Source organism: Cupressus sempervirens, chromosome 1 (genome assembly GCF_028749045.1).
Source record: "Cupressus sempervirens isolate cs-2001-9-10 chromosome 1, ASM2874904v1, whole genome shotgun sequence".
NCBI lineage: Eukaryota > Viridiplantae > Streptophyta > Pinopsida > Cupressales > Cupressaceae > Cupressus > Cupressus sempervirens.
In genome coordinates this window covers 83,858,456-83,878,282 of record NC_143118.1, presented here as the reverse complement: position 1 = coordinate 83,878,282, position 19,827 = coordinate 83,858,456, and the positions used below count along the sequence as shown (strand labels likewise).

At 37.5% G+C, this 19,827-nt stretch overlaps 1 protein-coding gene across 1 annotated transcript in view; it reads right to left on the bottom strand.

The window, feature by feature from the left end:
- Positions 1-18,759, bottom strand: part of LOC149576344 (uncharacterized) — a 43,128-nt gene extending 24,369 nt beyond the window's left edge. The window contains exons 1-2 of the mRNA XM_089816924.1: positions 18,354-18,759; positions 18,178-18,258 (exon numbers count right to left, since the gene is read on the bottom strand). Coding sequence (XP_089673050.1) covers positions 18,178-18,258; positions 18,354-18,678 — 406 coding nt within the window. The 5' untranslated portion in view covers positions 18,679-18,759. The remainder of the gene's footprint in view (positions 1-18,177; positions 18,259-18,353) is intronic.
- Between the last annotated feature and the right edge of the window lie 1,068 nt (positions 18,760-19,827).

Genomic DNA, 19,827 nt, shown 5'->3' with positions numbered 1-19,827 from the left:
GATGAACGTCCCTTATTGCCAAGAAAGATATGTGATTCACACATCCAAGCTCTTATCAAATGTCATTCACAAAAATCCAATGCTCAACAATGAGACTTTCACCCCTATTTATCCTTTTCCTTCACCCTTCTAAAAAGCACTAAAACATTAATTAATTGCAAGTGCTAGAAGCTTCCCCCTTCCAATAATTAATGCACTCTCTAGAAACTCCTCCCTTTGCAATACAATAATTAATTGTGTTTCTAGAAAATTAAATTATTAGAGGCTTTCGCCTTTCCAATAGTTAATACACACTCTAGAAGCTTTTCCCTTGTAATACAATAATTAATTTAATTAATTAAATATAAAGTCACCTTTTAATTTTTAATTTATTTAATGACTTTATAAGAAATTAATTTAATTTCCTCTTATGCTCCACTTAGACTTTGGAGAACATGAAGGCTAAAAGATGGGGTCATTACAGTCCGCCCTCCTTGAAATTGCTTGTCCTCAAGCAATCTCAGTCCTATTTGCTATAGCACCTGCTCACTCTCCCAAGTAACATCTTCTTCTGGCAGATATCTCCATTTGACTAAATATTCTTTAATCAACCTGCTTCATAGAGTCCTTTCTGTAACATCCAGAATAGCCTCAAGAATTAATACGAGCTTTCCCTCCTCATCTAATGGTGGTAATTCTGTTGAAGGCACAACTCTCTGACCGATGGCTTTCTTAAGCCTTGACACATGAAACACATTATGTATCTAACTAACCTCTGGAAGCTCAATCTCGTAAGCAACCTCGCCCACCTTGCAAATCACTCTATAGGGACCATAAAACCTAGGCTTCAACTTTTCTACTACACTTTTCTTGAGTGATGACTGTCTGTATGGTTGTAGCCTCAAATAAACCATATCCCCAACCTCAAAACTACGCTCTATCCGGTGCTGGTCCGCATACAATTTTTGCTGATTTTGGGCTTGCTGTATAATCTCCTTGAGCACCCTCAAAATATCCTGACTATCCTGCAAGAAGTATATCGCTTTGGGCACTCTACTATCCCCCAAAACCAAATCCATGAAACTAGGTGCTTCATAACCGTATAGTGCCATAAATGGAGTCATCTTGATGGACATATGATAAGTGGTGTTATAACAGTACTCTCCCATATGTAGCCATTTGACCCAGGCCCTCTGTTGTGCAGTCACATAGTTCCTCAGATATCCTTCCACCCATTTATTCACAATTTTTGTCTGCCCATCTGTCTGTGGATGATAACTAGTGCTAGGTGTAAGATCTGTACCACACAACCTAAACAGTTCTTGCCAAAAAGTACTCATGAATTTATTGTCCCGATCACTGACAATGAAACTAAGTAGCCCATGTAACCTGAATATCTCTTGGAAGAAAAGATCGGCCACCTGTGCTGCTATGTAAGTGGATGGAATAGCAAAGTAGTGAGCAAACTTTGTTAGCCGGTCAACTATCACATAGATGCAATCTTTCCCTTGTACTCGTGGTAACCCGGTGATGAAGTCCATAGAAATACTTTCCCATTTCCTATCCGGAATGGGCAAACGCTGTAACAACCCTGCAGGATATGTGTGCTCTCCCTTATTCTGTTGGCAAATTGCACACTCCCTGACATGCTTCTAAACATCATCCTTGAGCTCTTTCCATGTAAACCGCTCATAGATTTTCCTATAGGTCTTAAAGACCCCTGGATGTCCAGCTGTAGGTGCATCGTGAAAAGCCTTCAATATTACCTCCCTAAACTATGATGAAGGAACCAAATATATCCTACCCTAATACTTTATCAATCCGTCTATCACCACGTAACGATCATCATGTATGGTGCCTGCAACTACTCCAAAAGCCCAAGTGTCCCTCACATACTCTTCTATGATCTTATTTCTCCAATCTCATGTAATCTCAGCTAGAGCACAAATATGAGGTCTCCTAGATAAAGCATTTGCCACCACATTCTTCTTACCTTTGACAAACTCAATGTCAAAGTCATAGGCCTATAACTTCGTAATCCACTTCTGTTGTCTATCATTCAAATCATGTTGGCTCATGAAGTATTTGATGCTGTTGTGATCGGTTTTGATAACAAACTTTACCCCAACTAGGTAGGACTGAAACTTAGCCAATGCATGCATTATAGCCAACATCTCTCGATCATAGATGGAATAGCTCCTCTCCACTCCACGAAGCTTCCTGCTCTCAAAAACAATGGGATGCTTCTCCTGCATCAAGACCGCCCCAATCCCATCTCCTGACACATCACAATGAAGCTCAAATGGCTTTGTGAAATCTAGTAAAGCTAGTACTGGACATGATGACATCACCTTCTTGAAATGATCGAAACTTCTTTGAGCTACCTCTGTCCATGTGAAGGCCCCTTTCCTAGTAAGGTCTGTCAAGGGTGCAGCGATCTATGAAAATCTTTTAACAAATCTCCTGTAAAATCCGCAGAGACCAAGGAATCCCTTAGGCTGTGTAAGAGTCATAGGAGTAGGCCAACCAACAATAGCCCTAATCTTTTTAGGATCTACCCGAACTCCATCTGCACTGATGATATGCCCAAGGTATAGTAGCTCAGTCATCCCAAACTCGCACTTAGATTCCTTGGCATACAGTGACTCTTTCTCCAAAGTGGACAGCACCATCTCAAGATGTTGTAAATGCTCCTCCCGAGTCTTCCTAAAAACTAAAATGTCATCAAAGAAAATCAAGACAAATCTCCTAAGTTGCTCCCTGAATACCTGATTCATGCAACTTTGGAATGTAGCAGGGGCATTGGTTAGCCCAAATGTCATAACCAAAAACTTGAAGTGGCCATAGTGATACCGAAAAGCTGTCTTCTCAATGTCCTCCTCCCTCATCCTGATCTGATGATACCTTGACTGTAGATCAATCTTTGTAAAAGAGCATGCACCATGTAACTCATCAATCAGCTCATCTATTCATAGGATGGGATATCTGTTCTTAATGGTTTTCTTGTTTAATGCCCTGTAATCGATGCACATGCGCATCATCCCATCCTTCTTCTTTACCAACGCTACTGCTGAAGCAAAGGGGCTCTTACTAGGCCTGATATGCCCTATTTCCAACAACTCCTTAATTGTCTTTTCTATCTCATCCTTATGTTTCTTAGGATGACGATAGGGAGTAATCATGATTGGTTTGGCTCACTCCTCAAGCTCAATAACATGCTCTATCCCCCTGCCAAGAGGAACCCCATGCGGAATCTCACCAAATACCTTAGTGTGCCTATCAAGTATCTCTTGGATATCTAGTGGATGACTCTTCACCTGTGGCTCTTGTAAAGTTGGCATAGTGAAACATTCTGCTGCCCACTCTATGTTATTATGACGAAAAAGTCTTTGCATTCTCCTCAAGGAAACTACTCTGCAACTCCCATCTGAAAGTCCTCTAAGTACAACAGTTCTTCCCTCATGCTAAAACTTCATCTCCAATTTTGCTAGGTTAAGTGTGAACTCTACCAGCGAGGCCATCCATACCATGCCAAGGATAACATCATAATCTCCCATGTCTACCACATAGAACTTGTCTTCCAATTCATAGCCATCTCCAGACCTAATGTGAAGATTAGATATCTTCTAAGTGCATAATAGTTTGTCACCATTAGCTACCATAGCTCTAAACCCAGCGTGCTCCTCAGTCTATAGACCTCTCTTGGCTACCAATTGTGCGTCTATAAAATTATGTGTAGCCCCAGTGTCAATGAGTGAGATCACTTTCTACCCTTGGATAGTACCTCTGACCTTAAATGTGATTGCCTTCTGAGCCCCAGTTAATCGTGCTAATGACTTCTCATCCTGAGGAATGTTGCTCTCCTCTGTAGTGCTATCCTCATCTGAATCAGAGTACTGATCCTCCCTCTCTGATTGTGATTCTTCTGCTGAGAAATATTCAATTTGATTTGCCTTAGCCTTGAGAGGACACTTGTGAGATAAATCCCAAGGCTCTCTACAGTGAAAACATAACTTCTTCTTTCTTAAATCATTCAAGGTGTCATTATCCAACTTATCTCTTTTGGGCTAAGCATCCTTGTGAAAAGGTTTTTTGTCCTTCTCCTTGTCCTTTTTCATATAAGAATCCTTGTGCTGAAATCTGCTCCTAAATGAAGAAGATGCTAAGTCACGAGCCTTTTTAGTGGCTTCCTGCAACGTAGCTAGGTCATGCCCCTTGACCCAACTTCGTAAGGGTTCTGAGAGTCCATCCATAAACAACACTACTAACCTCCTCTCTAAAATATCAGTGACCAACACAGCTAACCTTTGAAACTCACTAATATACGTCTCAACTGATCCCCATTGCTTGAATTGTGCCAACTCTTTAAACTGTAATTCAAGATCCCTGGTATTATTAAATTAAGTTGTTCGTTTGAGCATCAAATGTTCTAATTTCTTCCTTGGAGGTTCACTTTAGTCATATAAGCTTGCCAATAAAGTTTCATCACAAGATAAGTTTGGTTTGAAGATAATGAAAAATTTCAATTTTGGCAGAGGGGTACAAAACTTCGAACTCAGTTTTGAATGCTTTAGAGGCTCTAAAAAGGGGTCAAACCTGAGTTAATTGATGCTTCACAAGTCAAGCATTGTAGAGAACTTTGAAAGGTTTCCAAAAAGTGGCATAATAGCCAATCAGGACAGCGAGTCAAAAGTTATGGCCTCCAGAAGTTGCACTACTTTGGAAAGAAACATAAAATTTCTTCAACACTCATTTGAGTTTTGAAAACCATTTGGGGCATATTCTAGGCATATCCCAATGTAAAGAAGAAGAATTTAAGGATGGTCGGCCTCAGAATTGGGGGTTAGAATTTCTAAATCCTTCTAGGGTGATTAAAATTCCCTATATAAAAAAAGCAAATAGGATTATATGGGGCAGTTTTAATGTGCATATGGTGACTCTGCCCAATTTGCTCAATCATGAACCCTGACTAAGCCCATCTCTCAAGTAGAATTGGGTTTCTGTCCAACCTACAAATATCCAAGGATTTCCGTCCTTGGATATAGCTGCTACTGTCAAACCACCAACAATGGAGAAATTATCAAATATCAAATCAACATATCATAATACTTGGAGAAGGAAACCCCTTAAATAGATTTTCTAAACCATCTTTGAATCTAAAATCACAATATATGATTCTTAATAAACTATTTCCTCCTCCAAGAGGTTTGTCCCACTTCTAGAAGACTTAATAAATAAAAGGAAATCATTTTATAACTTTTCCTTCATGATAAAGTCACCTTATATTTTAGTACCTTCTTAATAGAATCACTTGATGACTTTATTTAGCTTAAGTCACTTTACTGTTATAATTTAAGTTTATAACCCAAAGTGACCTTTCCGTTATAATAATAATTTATGTGCTCAAAATTAAATTATTTATTTCTCCATCAGTTACTTATTGACAATGCTATCCTTTCATCCCTTATATCTCTAAGTAGCCTATTGAGATAACAAAATAATGGACTACTCAACACCTGAATGATCACCAAGGAGAAGGGAACATTACAGTTGCCTTGCCAATTGAGATCAAATTACCTTCTTTGTGCATCTTCTTACAGAATCTAATTGATAATGAAGAATACAGAACCACAAGTCTCTATGAGTTTGAATTTCTTGATAAGAAAAGGTTCCAGGCTCTGTGACCTACAATCATGGTAGAAGTTATAACAAACAAGTGAAGTACAAAGAATTTAAAATTGGTGATATTGCCTTAAAAAAGAATAAAAAATAAACAGACCAAGATCATGAGAAGAAAGGAAAATTTAAGCCTAATTGGCTGGGTCATTACATCATCAATGCTGAGTATGGATCAAGTACATATAAGTTGGCTAAACTATAAGGTCAAGAGCTAGAAGAGCTAATGAATATCGTGCATCTCAAGCTTTTTGTGCCTAACGTACAAGCAAACAAATGAATAAAATAGGGGGAAAAAAAAAATTTTAATGGAAATGTAAGAAAATTAAGAGAAATTTGTTGTCCAATGGTGAAAACCATCCCTATGGGCCATGGCACCTCGAGCAACTACCATTATGAAAATCTAGAAAACAAGCATCATGTATAAGACTGTCATCAATTGTCTACAAGAACCTTACACTTGGAGGTGGGTTTGTTCCATCTACCTGTGGCTGTTTACCAATTAGACATTCCCTTCATGACTTTCCATCACCCTCTTAGTCCCCTTCCCAAGTTGACCTTGACCACAGCCTGACAGAAGTGTCGATTCATGCTCTGGAAAAATCATCTTGATACCCACCATCCCACTTAGGCAATCCTTTCGTTCTTTAATAGGTCATACTTTTATCACTGTTCTTACTTGAAACTCAAGCATGCAAACCAAATAAATGCTCCCTAATTAAAACATTCAAACACAAATCCTTAAAATATTGTAGGTATCAACTCTAGGTCCATGTGCAGCAACAAGTAGGTATCCCTAATTGGTAAAGCTGATAGTGGGAAATATCATTCCCAGTCCACCTCTCTTGCATATATCATTGCTTGAAGGTGTCACAAAGTTGTCATTAATGCATATTATTTTCCTTGTCTTCAGTTGATCTTCAGTTTTAAAGCTTGACCAAGGGCATTGCCTTTTAATCTCCATTTGCTCTATCTGAGTGTGATTTATAATTTGAGTTTTTTGTTTATCCATTTTGTTCTAACAATCTAACTCAGTTTTGCAGGTCAATTAGGGAAAATGCATATATTATAATAGGACTTGGTTTCTAGGAAGATGTAGAATCTTTGCATTTTGGGCAAAGGGTCAGATGCTAATCTTTAATTCCCTCAACGGATGAATCTTTTCAACTAGCTCAAGTGATCAGCTCATCTAACACACTCTTTTGTGTATTAGAAGATTAATTTCCTTCTACTTAGATGAATAAATTTTTCTTCTTTACTTAGTTCTACGTATTTTCATTTTTCAAGTCAATCAGTTGGTGTTTACCGTATGGGGTAAATAGTTTAATGCATGTAGACAACAGACAAGAATATGTAACACAGCAGTACTTCTTTTATTATTCGCATATATGCCGAAGAGATTACATAGTGCTTCCAATCATGATTACAACAGTGATCCAAAGTTGAACATATACCATCCCGAAGAACCTTCCCGAAGGGCCCCGTCGGCTACATAACCATTGCCGATGACATCAACCCATCGGCTACATAACATTTACTGACGACAGTTAGCCTTAATGGTCATCTAGTTAAGCTGTAACATCATAACTGTAAATTTCCTAAGCTGTCACTGTACAGTCTTCATAATATTTTCTTTTTTTGCATTCCTTCCCTCTTCCAATATGCATGTATAAAGTCCGTGATATGCTAATTATCCAAAAATAATCATCATCTTCTGGATACAGATATTTCCAATCTCTTAACATCAATCACTAATTGTAACCAATCTAAAATGACCCATTGTTGCTCAATTGAAACCAAAGCTTCACTGCTCACCAATTTTTACGAAAACATCATGGTGTTTCAACCAAATTATTTCTCTTCGCAACATGTAGCTCTTTTTCTACTAACCACTTAATGTTGAATATATATTATATACTGAAACTAATAATTCACAAATTCTTGCATGCAACTCTGTAACTTTAAACCAGTTCAAGATTGTCTACACTTAATGCTTGCATATACAAAGATCTCTATTACAAGAGAGAGATAGCATACATCTTTTCTTGGGAAATTGAAACATCCATTACTCTTCCCTCACTGAGAATTAGTGTTGTATTCCTACGAGCATGTGAATAATGCTTCCAACCCTCACATGCACAGCTGAGAGTTTTCATGTTTAAGATCATGGTGCATAAAACGTGGCCATGTCAGTTTAGGGAGCAGAGGCACAATCTATCTGCCAATTTGTGAAGAGTATGACACCCAATAAATTACTTCAAACAGGAACTATATTCACTTTCTCTTCCTCGCATTGGCATCATTTTTCTGGAAGCAGCTAAGTAGTGTCTTGAGGGTCCATAGCATACATAATTTCGGGAAAAAAACTTCACAACAAGTATTAAATGGCTGGCTACAATATGTACAGGTCGGATAGTGGAATATTGATCAAAAAGGTTCACACACTGCAGGTGAAATTATTGTTTTAAAGCTCATCCTAAGTATCCCTATTTTTGGCATATGCAATTAAAAAGATCTAAAGGCACAAAGCTACATTGTTCTCCAATTTACCCACAGAATAGATGAATGCAGTATACCCTGCACTGATCTCCATTTTAATTCATCTTGTATTCAATTTGTTGACATCTAAATTCCAAATATAAGTTTCTTGACTTTGGCAGCAAAGCCTGTTCTGCATTGGCAAAGTTTAAGTGGTCTGACCTATAAACCTTGTGTGAATTTCGCTGAAAGTGCAAACTGAGAAAGAACAGAACAGCAAGAAAGAGGAAAAACACAAACACATGATTTTATCATGGTTCACCACAAATTGTGGCTACGTCCACAATATAGGGAAGATCTCTTATTAATGTTGAAGTCTGAACTTTACATCACAGCTGTAGCTTCAGCTCTTCAAATACAATATGAAATAATGAACCTCCAATACATATATATAGAGTCTCAAGAGAAATGAAGAGACAAACAATTAGAGGGAAACAATAATAAATGAAAGACTGTTGGGCTTCACATTTACACCCAACAAACCCCCACTTGAACTCCAACTGCTGTAATGTATGAGTCTCCCCTGAATCCCCTACTATTATTTCTTTACAATGCCAAGAGAAGCTTGGCGAAACTGGAACTTCTCTCGTGGAACAACCATTTGAGTGCATCATCTGGATTCTCCTTGGTGTTAATCTTCAAGACCTGAAGTTTGCCCTCCTCAAGTTTACTTTGAATGAAATAATAACGTACCTCAATATGCTTAGTCTTGTTATGAAACACTGCATTTTTGGCTAAGTCAATGGCACTTTTACTATCACAATACAAGGTTGATCCTTGTTGAGGACAATCAAAATCACCAAATAGATGTTGCAACCAAATCAACTCTTTTGCTCCTTCAGTGAGAGCAATGTATTCAGCCTCAGTACTAGAAAGTGAGACCACTTGTTGCAACTTCGATGCCCAACTGATCGCTGCTCCAAAAAAAGCAAATACATAACCAATAGTAGATCTTCTATTATCTAAATTTCCAGCCATATCTAAATCAGTATAACCTCTAAGTGAAGTGTCTTTGCCACCAAAACACAATACAAAATCAAGAGTGCCCTTAAGATATCTTAAGATCCACTTAATCGCATCCCAATGCTATTTACCCGAATTACTCATAAATTTGCTAACAACCCCCACTGCTGGGGCAATATCTGAACGAGTGCAAACCATTGCATACATAAGACTCCCCACTACTAAAGAATATGGAATGTTCATGTAGTTTTGTTCTTCTTGTATCTTGGGACACATGGCTGAAGATAATCTAAAATGATCAGCAAGAAAAGTGCTGACCGGTTTAGCATTCGCCATGCCAAATCTTTCTTATACCTTGAGAACATAGTGTTCTTGAGAAAGTTGTATTTCCCTCTTGTTTCTATCATGGATAATGTCCATGCCAAGTATCCGTTTTCGCTGCCCCTAGTCCTTCATGGCAAATCTTTGTGACATCTTTTCTTTCAATTCTGAAATCGGCTTCATAGATGAGCTGGTAACAAGCATGTCATCAACATAGAGCAAGTAAAGAACAAAGGAACCATCAGGTAACTTTTTGTAGTAGACACATGGATCAGATTCACACCGAATGAAGTTATTTTCAGTCATGAATCGATCGAACTTGAGGTACCATTGCCTCAAAGCTTGCTTGAGACCATACAAGCACTTTCACAATCTACAATATAAGTTTTCTTTACCACGTTTAATAAATCCCTCAAGCTGCATCATGTAGATTTCTTCATTCAGATCACCATGGAGAAATGTCGTTTTGACATCCAACTATTCAAGTTCAAGATCATGAGCAGCAACTAACCAAGAATAGCTCGGATTGTAGTCATCTTGACCATGGGTGAGAAGATTTCATTGAAATCTATACCCTTTTGCTGATCAAAACCTTTAACAACCAGCCTAGCTTTGTAACGCTTCTAATTTTTGCCTTCATCTTTCAACCGATAAATCCATCAATTTTTGAGTGCTTTTCGATTTGGTGGCAAAGGAACCAAATCCCAAATTTTATTTTGCAACAGAGAATCCATCTCTTCCTGCATTGCTGCCTCCCATTTGTGAGAATCTGATGCTTTGCAAGCTTCTTTGAAGTTTTTTGGTTCAACTTGGTTTGAAAGTGTTGGTAAACAGATTTGTCACAGAAGAATTGGCCCAATGGAGTGTATGTGGCAAATCGTTCACAACAGTTGGATAGGCCCTTGATATCCGGCCTTCCTCTGCGTTTGGAGGGGCAGCTCCCTCATATGATATAATTTCGAAGCTTTTCAAATAGATATAAAATTAAAATTGAAGGGGGAGAAAGCTCATGATGACGAATGCACCACAAAACTACTAACTTAAAATTGCTAATAACAATGATCAAGATCTACGCTTGAAAAACTATTACTAGCACAACGCTGATCCACAGATTCATAAACATCTACACCATACCGTGAGAATGCTCACTACAAAGAGAATCAACATTTGAAACAATTTAGATTCGAAAAGAGGGAACTCAAACTGCACATTCCATTATTTTCTTGCACCAAGAAAGCAATAGAGGTTTTTCAATTCATAAATAAAAAGTGTACATACTTTCCAAATTTTATCCCTGGATCAAAATTTCAGCATGGTGTTCCCTTCTTTTTCCAACCCCCAAAAGTCCCTCCTTTACAAAGCTCAAAAGAGCCCTTATATAGACATAGAGGTTAATAACTACCTATTCGTGGTTAATAACCACCTCCCAAATACGTGATTTGGGTGAGGTAAATTAACCTCAACAAAATTAACCTATATTCTCTGAAATTTGGACTTTGGTTATTACAAGCCCTGTTGCAAAACTACTAGACTGCCATAGGCTCGAAGAATACTTGTGAGAGTAACTTGGTTTGGCTTCATTTCTGCCTCCTGCATTTTATTAAACAGCTTCACCGCCAATTCACTATACGCAAGATCCAATTTTGATCATGTGGCCATGGGTTTGTTTGTCTTCTCGAGCTTTCCATTCTTACAAAGCCCATTAATGAGGATACTGTAAGTAATGACATTGGGCAAGAAACCTTTGGCAATCATTTTAAAATAGATACTGAAAGCCTCTTCAGTGTTACCTTCTCTGCACTTCTCATCAATGAGAGTACTGTAAGTAACAACATTTGGTTTGACGCCGTTTGGTCCATTAAATCAAAAACCTTGAATCCTTCAAGAATGTCTCCCTTTCTTGCAAATATGAATCTAGAATTGTAGAGTAACTCACTTTATTCAGGAACCAGTTCCCAATTTCTCATATCCAACAAAAGCTTTTCAGCTTCTTCAACTCTTGAAAGCTTGGATAATCCATTAATTGAAGTATTGTAGATAACTACATTCATTTTCAGCCCTCCTTTTACCATACGTCTTTTATTCTGAAAACACTTTCTACCTCTCTCACCTTGCAATAACCATCTATAAGTAGGCCATAAGTCATACAATCGGGAACTAAATTCTTTACCTTCATTTCCACCAAAACAGATTCAGTTTTTCCCAAACTGTTTTTCGTGCAATACCCTTTGATCAACGTACTGAAAGTAATAACGTTGGGACCAATTTTCTTCTCCAGCATCATTTTCAAAACATTTGACATCTCAATACCATTAGCACACGTATCTTAATATTCAGTGCGCTCTATGAAAAACATTGTTATCTCCCTTGATGATAAGATGCGCACTTGTATTGGGTTTAACGAGTTCTGATTCAAAAACTACTCTCCCATGCTTTTTACATCACAATTTTCCAATTTGATGTCTTAGCAGATATGAGATGATAGGGATGCTTTTGAACTCTGTATACCTTTTGCTCTGCATTCTTCAGAACACATCCTTCAATCTGCATTCATAGCTAACATCAATTCCATGAAGTTTTGGATTTGGTGCCTTCACTTTCAAATTTCCAATCGAATCCTTTTAACACGTGATCATCATGCTCCAAAATTGGATCTTTTAAAGATATGGAGGGTAAATTTTATGAAGTCATGCCATGCGGTTGATTGTGATGAGTAGCGGGCATTCTATCATATAGTTTGCATGAATTCGTATGAATTGATAGCATGGCCCTGCAATCAATCAACACAATGAGCTGGCTGCGTAATTGGCTTTAACACCGTCATCTCATAATAAATCCCACTATGAATTATTATGAATTCTGATTGAATTGTTGTGCTATGAATCTCCATGCTCGTTGTTGGTTTTCAAACCATAGTTACTATTGTTTCCTATGTAGATCTGATGTTCATCTTCACTTTCCTTTACATCATGCAAACATAAAGTATGATACAGGATCCTTTGTCGCATTATGGATACTCTTCCCGCCTTTGTTCATTGTGTCTTTATCTGTAGCTTTATTCAATTCATTAAACAATTCACGTGCTTTATCCATAATTCCATGAAATGGTTGAGGGTTGCATTTAACTTCTTTGTGCATGACCCCAATGGAATCATGTTGTGGCACAAAGAAAGATCTTTGCTTTGCAATCCTTGCGGGTAACGAAGCATCTCATGCTCTGTATGATACATATTGAAGATTGGATGTGTCAAATAAGGACTATTCTGGATAAAACTCTTAGGAATTGAAGATTCTACCTCCTTTGCGAGGGACTCTACCATAAACTTTGCAGGTTTACCATCAGAGAAGGCCTTCAGTAGCTTATTCATGTCTTCTATATTTACTTATTATTGCCCTTCATATTATGCTCTCTTCCATGCTCATGATAACGTTTATCTCGCAAGCAGCCACAACTAAGTGCATTGCTAATAATACCTCCGTTCTGTGCATGTTTGGCAGAAGTAACTCCGGTGCCATTCATAAAAGAGCGTATCAGATTATACTCTCCAGAATGTGCTTCGACATCGGTTATTTATGCCATTTTAATATTTTATGAATGAATGGAAGGGAACCATTTTTCGTTTTCACCTTTGATTCAATAAGACTTCATGTTTCATATAATGGATCATGTTGCACCCAAGCAAGTGGACTTTTGAATTGGCTAACCGTATTCTGCTGATGGTTCCATTTCAATTGTCTCAGGCCTGATTGAACCATTGCCAACATGAAGACGTATTTGTTTACCCTTCTGCAAATCCAATAACGCTGCGCATGCCCAGATTACAATGGGGAAAGTTAAGAAGTCAGGATGTGTGGTTGCAGCTCGCATTTCAAAATACAATTCGAGCGTCTGCTGCCAAAAGCCTTTCCCGGACTACCCTCTTATTATTGCATGCCACAGGAACACATTTCGTTCACTCATTTTGTTAAACACTTTGCGTGTATCACCCAAATCATTGAATTGGCATACAGAGTTACAAGTTTGGTACGAAGACCATTAATTGGAGTGTGAGCATGAAGTTTTATAAGTTGTGTGAGGCTACTGCACGCCTGGAGAAGACGGGCGTAGGCATTGAAGCCATCCTAATTCATTCTCTCTCTTCACATTTCATTGTCTTGTAATTCTGAGTTTGGGTTTTGTTCGAGAACAGGAACATTGCAAATGCCATCATAAGTAGGCACACATGCCAAAGTATAGCTGTATTTCTGAATGCTTGTTTCATAAGAAATGTGTTGATGATCACAAGCGGCTTCCATTTTTCATGTGTGACTTCTCATAGAAGAATTTTAAACAGGTTAGAGAAATTTTTAAACAAGTTAATAACCATCTCGAAGAGGTTAAGAAACGCACATTTTTGGAGAGGTTAATTAACCTACTCCAAAATTGCGCTATCATTAACCTCTTGAGAGGTTAGGAAAAACATGTTTTTGATCGCTATCACTAACCTTTTGAGAGGTTAAGAAAAACATATTTTTGAACGCTATCATTAACCTATTAGGAGGTTAGGAAAAACACGTTTTGGGTGGCGATCATTAACCTTTAATAACTTGAGGCTCAGGAATCGAATTTTAGTGATTTCAAGTGCTGTGCAGAGCTGCTAACGAGCAGGAGACATAGAGGCTTAAAGACTCACAAAATTCAAAGATAGAATGGCCAATTTAAGGCTTAAAACCAGGCAAGTTTTAAATATTAATCGAGGCTTATAAAATTGAAACGATTTTATAACTGGGCAACAGAAAGCAAGCATTCTGGCTCTGCTTCTTCGGAATATAATAGTTCATAATCAGATAATCTGGCAGGAAGCCTTCTCTGTCTGGTTGATTTCCTCCATCCTTGAGCATTTTCATTATGATCAGAATGTCCCTTTTCTTTATCCTGGGAATTTTGTGTTTGGAGTTCAAAATCACTGCCCTTTGAAGATGTGTAATGAGAATTATAGTTATACTGATGATCATATTGCCCAAGTGGAGATTGATGACTTGATGCCATAACCTCATTTTTACTTTGTGCAGCTGTCATTTCAATGCTGTGAGTACGGGCATGGACAAGGGAGACAAATTGACCCTGCAATTCCAAGCTGTCTTCTTTATCAGTTTGGCCATGTCCATATTTATAATTATGACCATGCTCTGTCTCAAGACCAGCGCCATGGGAATTAACTTCCCTTTGAATGACCCTGTCTTCATCCAAGGTGTACTGTTGTCTATTGTCGATGTGAGGTTGTCCTATGTGGCCGGCTACAGTGGTGGATGGTCCAACGTGAGAGATCAGACCATGCTCGTGTTCCACTATGGACGTCTAAGGACAGATGCCATATCCGTTGTTTGTGCAGAGATCCTGGTAATTGTTGTGTGCCTACAGGACACCATGGTCTTTGATTTTTTTTTGGACAGTGGAACAACACGATGTGTCCTTAATGTGTCATGAGTGGCAGGTGAACTCCTCACGCAGTGGTCTCTCTGTTGTTGTGGCATCCTGCCGACCCAAGTCCAAGATGCATGAGCCATGGGTGAGTTGATGTTTATCAGTGATTTGAATATCCATCATTTTCTCATTGGTTTCCCTTTCTCTTGTGTGATCAAACTGACGGGTGTGTTGGAAGTGGCGAGCGACAAAACCACTGTTGTTGTAGTGTGGGGAAGACCACGAGGCTCTTGTGTGGAGTCCACCTCACCCGTGAGTGGCATATTCTCAGTATTAAAATTCCTATGACCAAGTGTATCAGCAGGGAGTGTGCCGTGATTAGCATATTTTCCAAAGTGTCTGTACTCAAACAGAGGATTATCATCTCTGTTTTGATTTAAATTTGAGGATGGGGTGTTATTGCTTTGATTGTAATAATCTGAATTTTGTTCACCATGTTCATCATTTTGATTCCACGTACTTCTAGAAGAGGAGGAAGAGGGGCAAGACCTAAAACTAAAGTGGGAGATAGAATACTTGAAGAAACAATGTTCTGATTTCTATGAGCATTAGAGTTATTATAAAAAATAGAGAAAGGGATATATTCACTAGATTTTTCTTCTATGTTGAGAGCCAGAAATACCTTCTCATTGAAGATGACATCTCTACTTCTAATAATTTTCTTCCCAACTGGATTCCAAATTCTGAAACCGAATTGGTCTTTACCATAGTCCACCAATATACCTCTTTGTGATTTTGGATCAAGCTTCCTTCTTTTCTCCTTCGGAACATGTACATAAGTTTCACATCGAAACACCCAGATGTGAGAATATGAGATTTTATTTCCCAGCCACTCTTCCTCTGATATGCCAAAATCCAACCAGGAAGAGGGACTTCGGTTGATTAAGTAGACTGTTGTATTACATGCCTCTGCCCAAAACTCTTTTGCCTAAACCAGCATTAGAAAGCATACAGTGAGCTTTCTCAAGGATTGTTCTATTCATCCTCTCCACTGCTCCATTTTCTTGCGGGGTCAATGGAACACTCTTAATTCAATGGATGCCATTATCCGCACAAAATGAATCAAACTCCAATGGGCAAAATTCTCCGCCATTATCCGTTTGCAAGCACTTTATTTTGTGTCTAATCTAATTCTCAACTAAAGCCTTAAAAACTTTAAACTTGCTAAAAACATCAGATTTCTTATGCAATATGTAAATCCATACCTTTCTTGTGCAATCATCAAGGAAAGTGAGAAAGAAGTTTGCTCCTCCAATAGAGCTTTCCTCGGTGGGTCCGAACACATCGGAATAGACAAGTGCAAAGGGAGTGCCTTTCTTTCCATGTTCGGTCCTCAAAAAGCTGACTCGCTTCTGTTTTCCATAGAGACAGTGTAAGTCAACTGATTTTAGCCCCGGTAATTGTTCCCTTTTATGCATAACAGCAAGACCCTTTTTACTCATGTGACCAAGCCTTTGATGCCACAATTCTGAATTGCTATCTTCAACTGTCATGGCAGCCCCCACTTCACTGATATTTTCTACAATATATAAACTCCCAGTCTTTTCTCCTTTCGCAACTAACATGGATCCTTTCGTGACTTTCCATAAATTAGTTAGAGAAGTGACAAAACCTTGTGCATATAGCTGACTTACGGAAATCAAATTTCTCTTTAGTTTTGAAACATGACGCACATCTCTTAAAAGTTATTTAACACCTCCTTTCAAAGATAATAAAATATCTCCTTTGCCTACTATTTCACATGCTTTATTATCACCCAACTATAATTCACCGAACTTACCTTCTTGAGAAGTATTTCATACATGGAGAGGTGTGAAATGATGCACCGGAATCCAAAACCCATGAGGCTGAAGTAGTCTCGGTTGTAGATAAAATTAGCGCACTATCATCTTTGTCATAGACAGTGTTGGCTTGACTTTCCCGCACTCATTCTTGTGCTCTTTTATAACCTCTACAATCCTTTTTCACGTGACCACTTTTGCCACAAAACCAACAGTCTCCTCCTTTCCTCTCCTTTGACTTCGAGCATCTAGCTGATTTTGATCTTCTATGATGATTGTTTCTACCCCTATTTTGGCTTCTTCCTCTATTTTCAATGCTCACCACTGTCAAGGCCTCACCAAATAAGGATTCCTTGTTGCTTCTCCGCATATCCTCACTAAGTAGAGTTGCCATTACTTCATCACAGACCAGCTTGCTCTTTGAAGAGTCGGAATTACTAACTGTTGTAACAACGAGATCCTAGCTATCAAGTAATGAACACAACAAGATGATAGTTTTAGATTCATCATCTTGTGTCATGCCAACCGAGGTTTCTTAACATAATAAAGTGTTCAAATCATTTATGTGATTTGACATTGCAGTCCCATCCTTCATTTTCAGCTTGTAGAGCTTCTCCATAATGAATATTTTGTTTGCAACTGAGGCCATTTTGTACATACTTTGAAGTATATCCCAAACTTCCTTGGTCGTAGATTCTTTGTGTACATTGAATAAAACATTCTATGATAAAGAAAAAATGATTGTCACTTTTGCCTTCTCATCAATTTTATCGCAGTCTTCATCCTTCATTGCATCTAGTTTCTTTGCTTTTCTATCAATTGCTACTGCCAAGTCTTACTTGACTAGCAATGAATGCATCTGAACTTTCCACAAACTGAAATTCTATCTTGAGAATTTCTGCACTTGCAAATCTTCCTTGACTCCGGATTTTCAAACACCGAAATCAATTCCAGCGACTATGCCAAGCTCTAATACCAATTGTGAAGTTAGCTGAAAGTGCAAACTAAGAAAGAACAAAACAGTAAGAAAGAGGAGAAACACAAACACACGATTTTATCATTGTTTACCACAAATTGTGGCTACGTCCACACTGCAGGGAAGATCTCTTATTAATGTTAAAGTCTGAACTTTACATCACAGCTGTAGCTTCAGCTCTTTGAATACAATATGAAATAATGAACCTCCAATATATATATATAGTCTCAAGATAAATGAAGAGACAAACAATTGGAGGGAAACAATAATAAATGAAAGACTATTGGGCTTCACATATACACCCAACACCTTGTCTCGCAATTATAATCTATGCAGAATAATCCCAACCCATATTGATTCTAGTTGATTAATTGGAAATTTTCCAAAATCGCTTTTTTATCAGAAATTACTTGTGCATTTCTAAGTCATATGAATAAACCATCACTCATATCAATGAAAATTTTAGACAAGAATCACACCTGTATAATCTGGGTTCTTGGGATGCGTTGTCTTCACAATATAGTCCACAACTCCATTGGCATAAGCTGTGAATCTTGCCTCTGCAAACAACAACGAATATCATGGTACCATCATAACTTAGACACTTTAGAGACAACTGATTTCCCAAATGGGTGTAGATAAGGATTAAAATTACTCATAAGAGTAGTGGCATCTGGTTCAGTGGCGACCCCATCATGAAAAGGCTTGCAGCATTTTTCATATTTCAATTTGAGGCGTCCACCCCCGCAGGGACAAACGTCAATAGTGCTTTCTTTGGTAATTCTGTTGGATTTTTTCCCAAGACCCTTTCCAAAGCCTCTGCCAGCAGTGGCATCTACCCTAAAAGTCACTAACTTGGAATGCAGAGTATGATTGCGGACAGTTGAGGATTGTCGTATAGTTGGGGTTAATTTGCACGAATTGGGGGTCTTAGGAGCCGAAGAGATTGAAGTGTGAGAGGAGAACGTGATGGTCTCCATGCGCTCCAGATTTCATCCACTGTTCTAGATGCCCAAAATCCATTAAATCGCACATTTCATCCTAATTAATTATGTGTCCGCTCAGTGAATGTATTTATAATTTTAATATTCAATATGATTATTGTTATAATATTCAATGACATAAAATAAATATAATAAATTAATTAAATAAAGTTTTAAAATAATTAATTTTTTATATTATATATTTCTTAAAATTGAATTTGAAAGTTATTACGGAATGGCCAAAGCTAATTAAATTTCAATTGTGAAAATATTTTATTTTTGAACAAAACTAAGTGAAAATTTAGTTATGAAACAATTATAACAGAAGTTACAACTTGTTTTTTTTGTCTATTTTTCTTTTTCTTTTCTATCACTGATTTTAATCAATAACTAATGTCACTTAATAAGACAAGCACTATTAATAGAGTTGAAATTTTAACATAATTATACTTTTCTACAATAAGTAATAAAATAATGTGAGGTAATAATTTTTATCATTTTATTATTTAAAAATTTTACATGTTATTGAAGAAATAAATGCAAAACCTTTATAAAACTAAAAATATTGAGTTCTAATTGGTTGAAATAGATTGTATTAATAACTAGTTAACAAAATTGATTACAACATATATGGCTATTGGCAAATACTACTAAAGTTAGATGGGCAAACCAAACATGTCCTAGTGTCAGTTTCAATTGCCCTCAAATTTCAGTTAAACCAATATATTACCCTCAAATTTCACCAATATATTACCCTCAAATTTCAGTGCATTAGGGCAAAGCATTCAATAAACAAGGATTCATAACCTCTCATTTTTGTCCATGTAAATGGCTAAAAATTAGCACTAAAAGTCTTGCCAGTATAGTGTGGGGTTAAAAAAAACACATTCTTGAGACAAAATTTGTGAAATTAATATTAGGGGAAATGATCTAGTAGTTGCTCATGTACCAATGATTGTTGTGTCTATTGTTATAGATCCTTCCCAATTACCGCTTATAAAAAGTTCCAAAAAAGATAGCACATGTACTAATAGTTGATTACACATGTATTAATAGTTGATCATTTTTAGTTTTCATGGTTGATAGTTGATCCATTTGTGCAACAAGCACTATTTTTTTGGTGAGTTGTTATTGGGGGGTGAACAT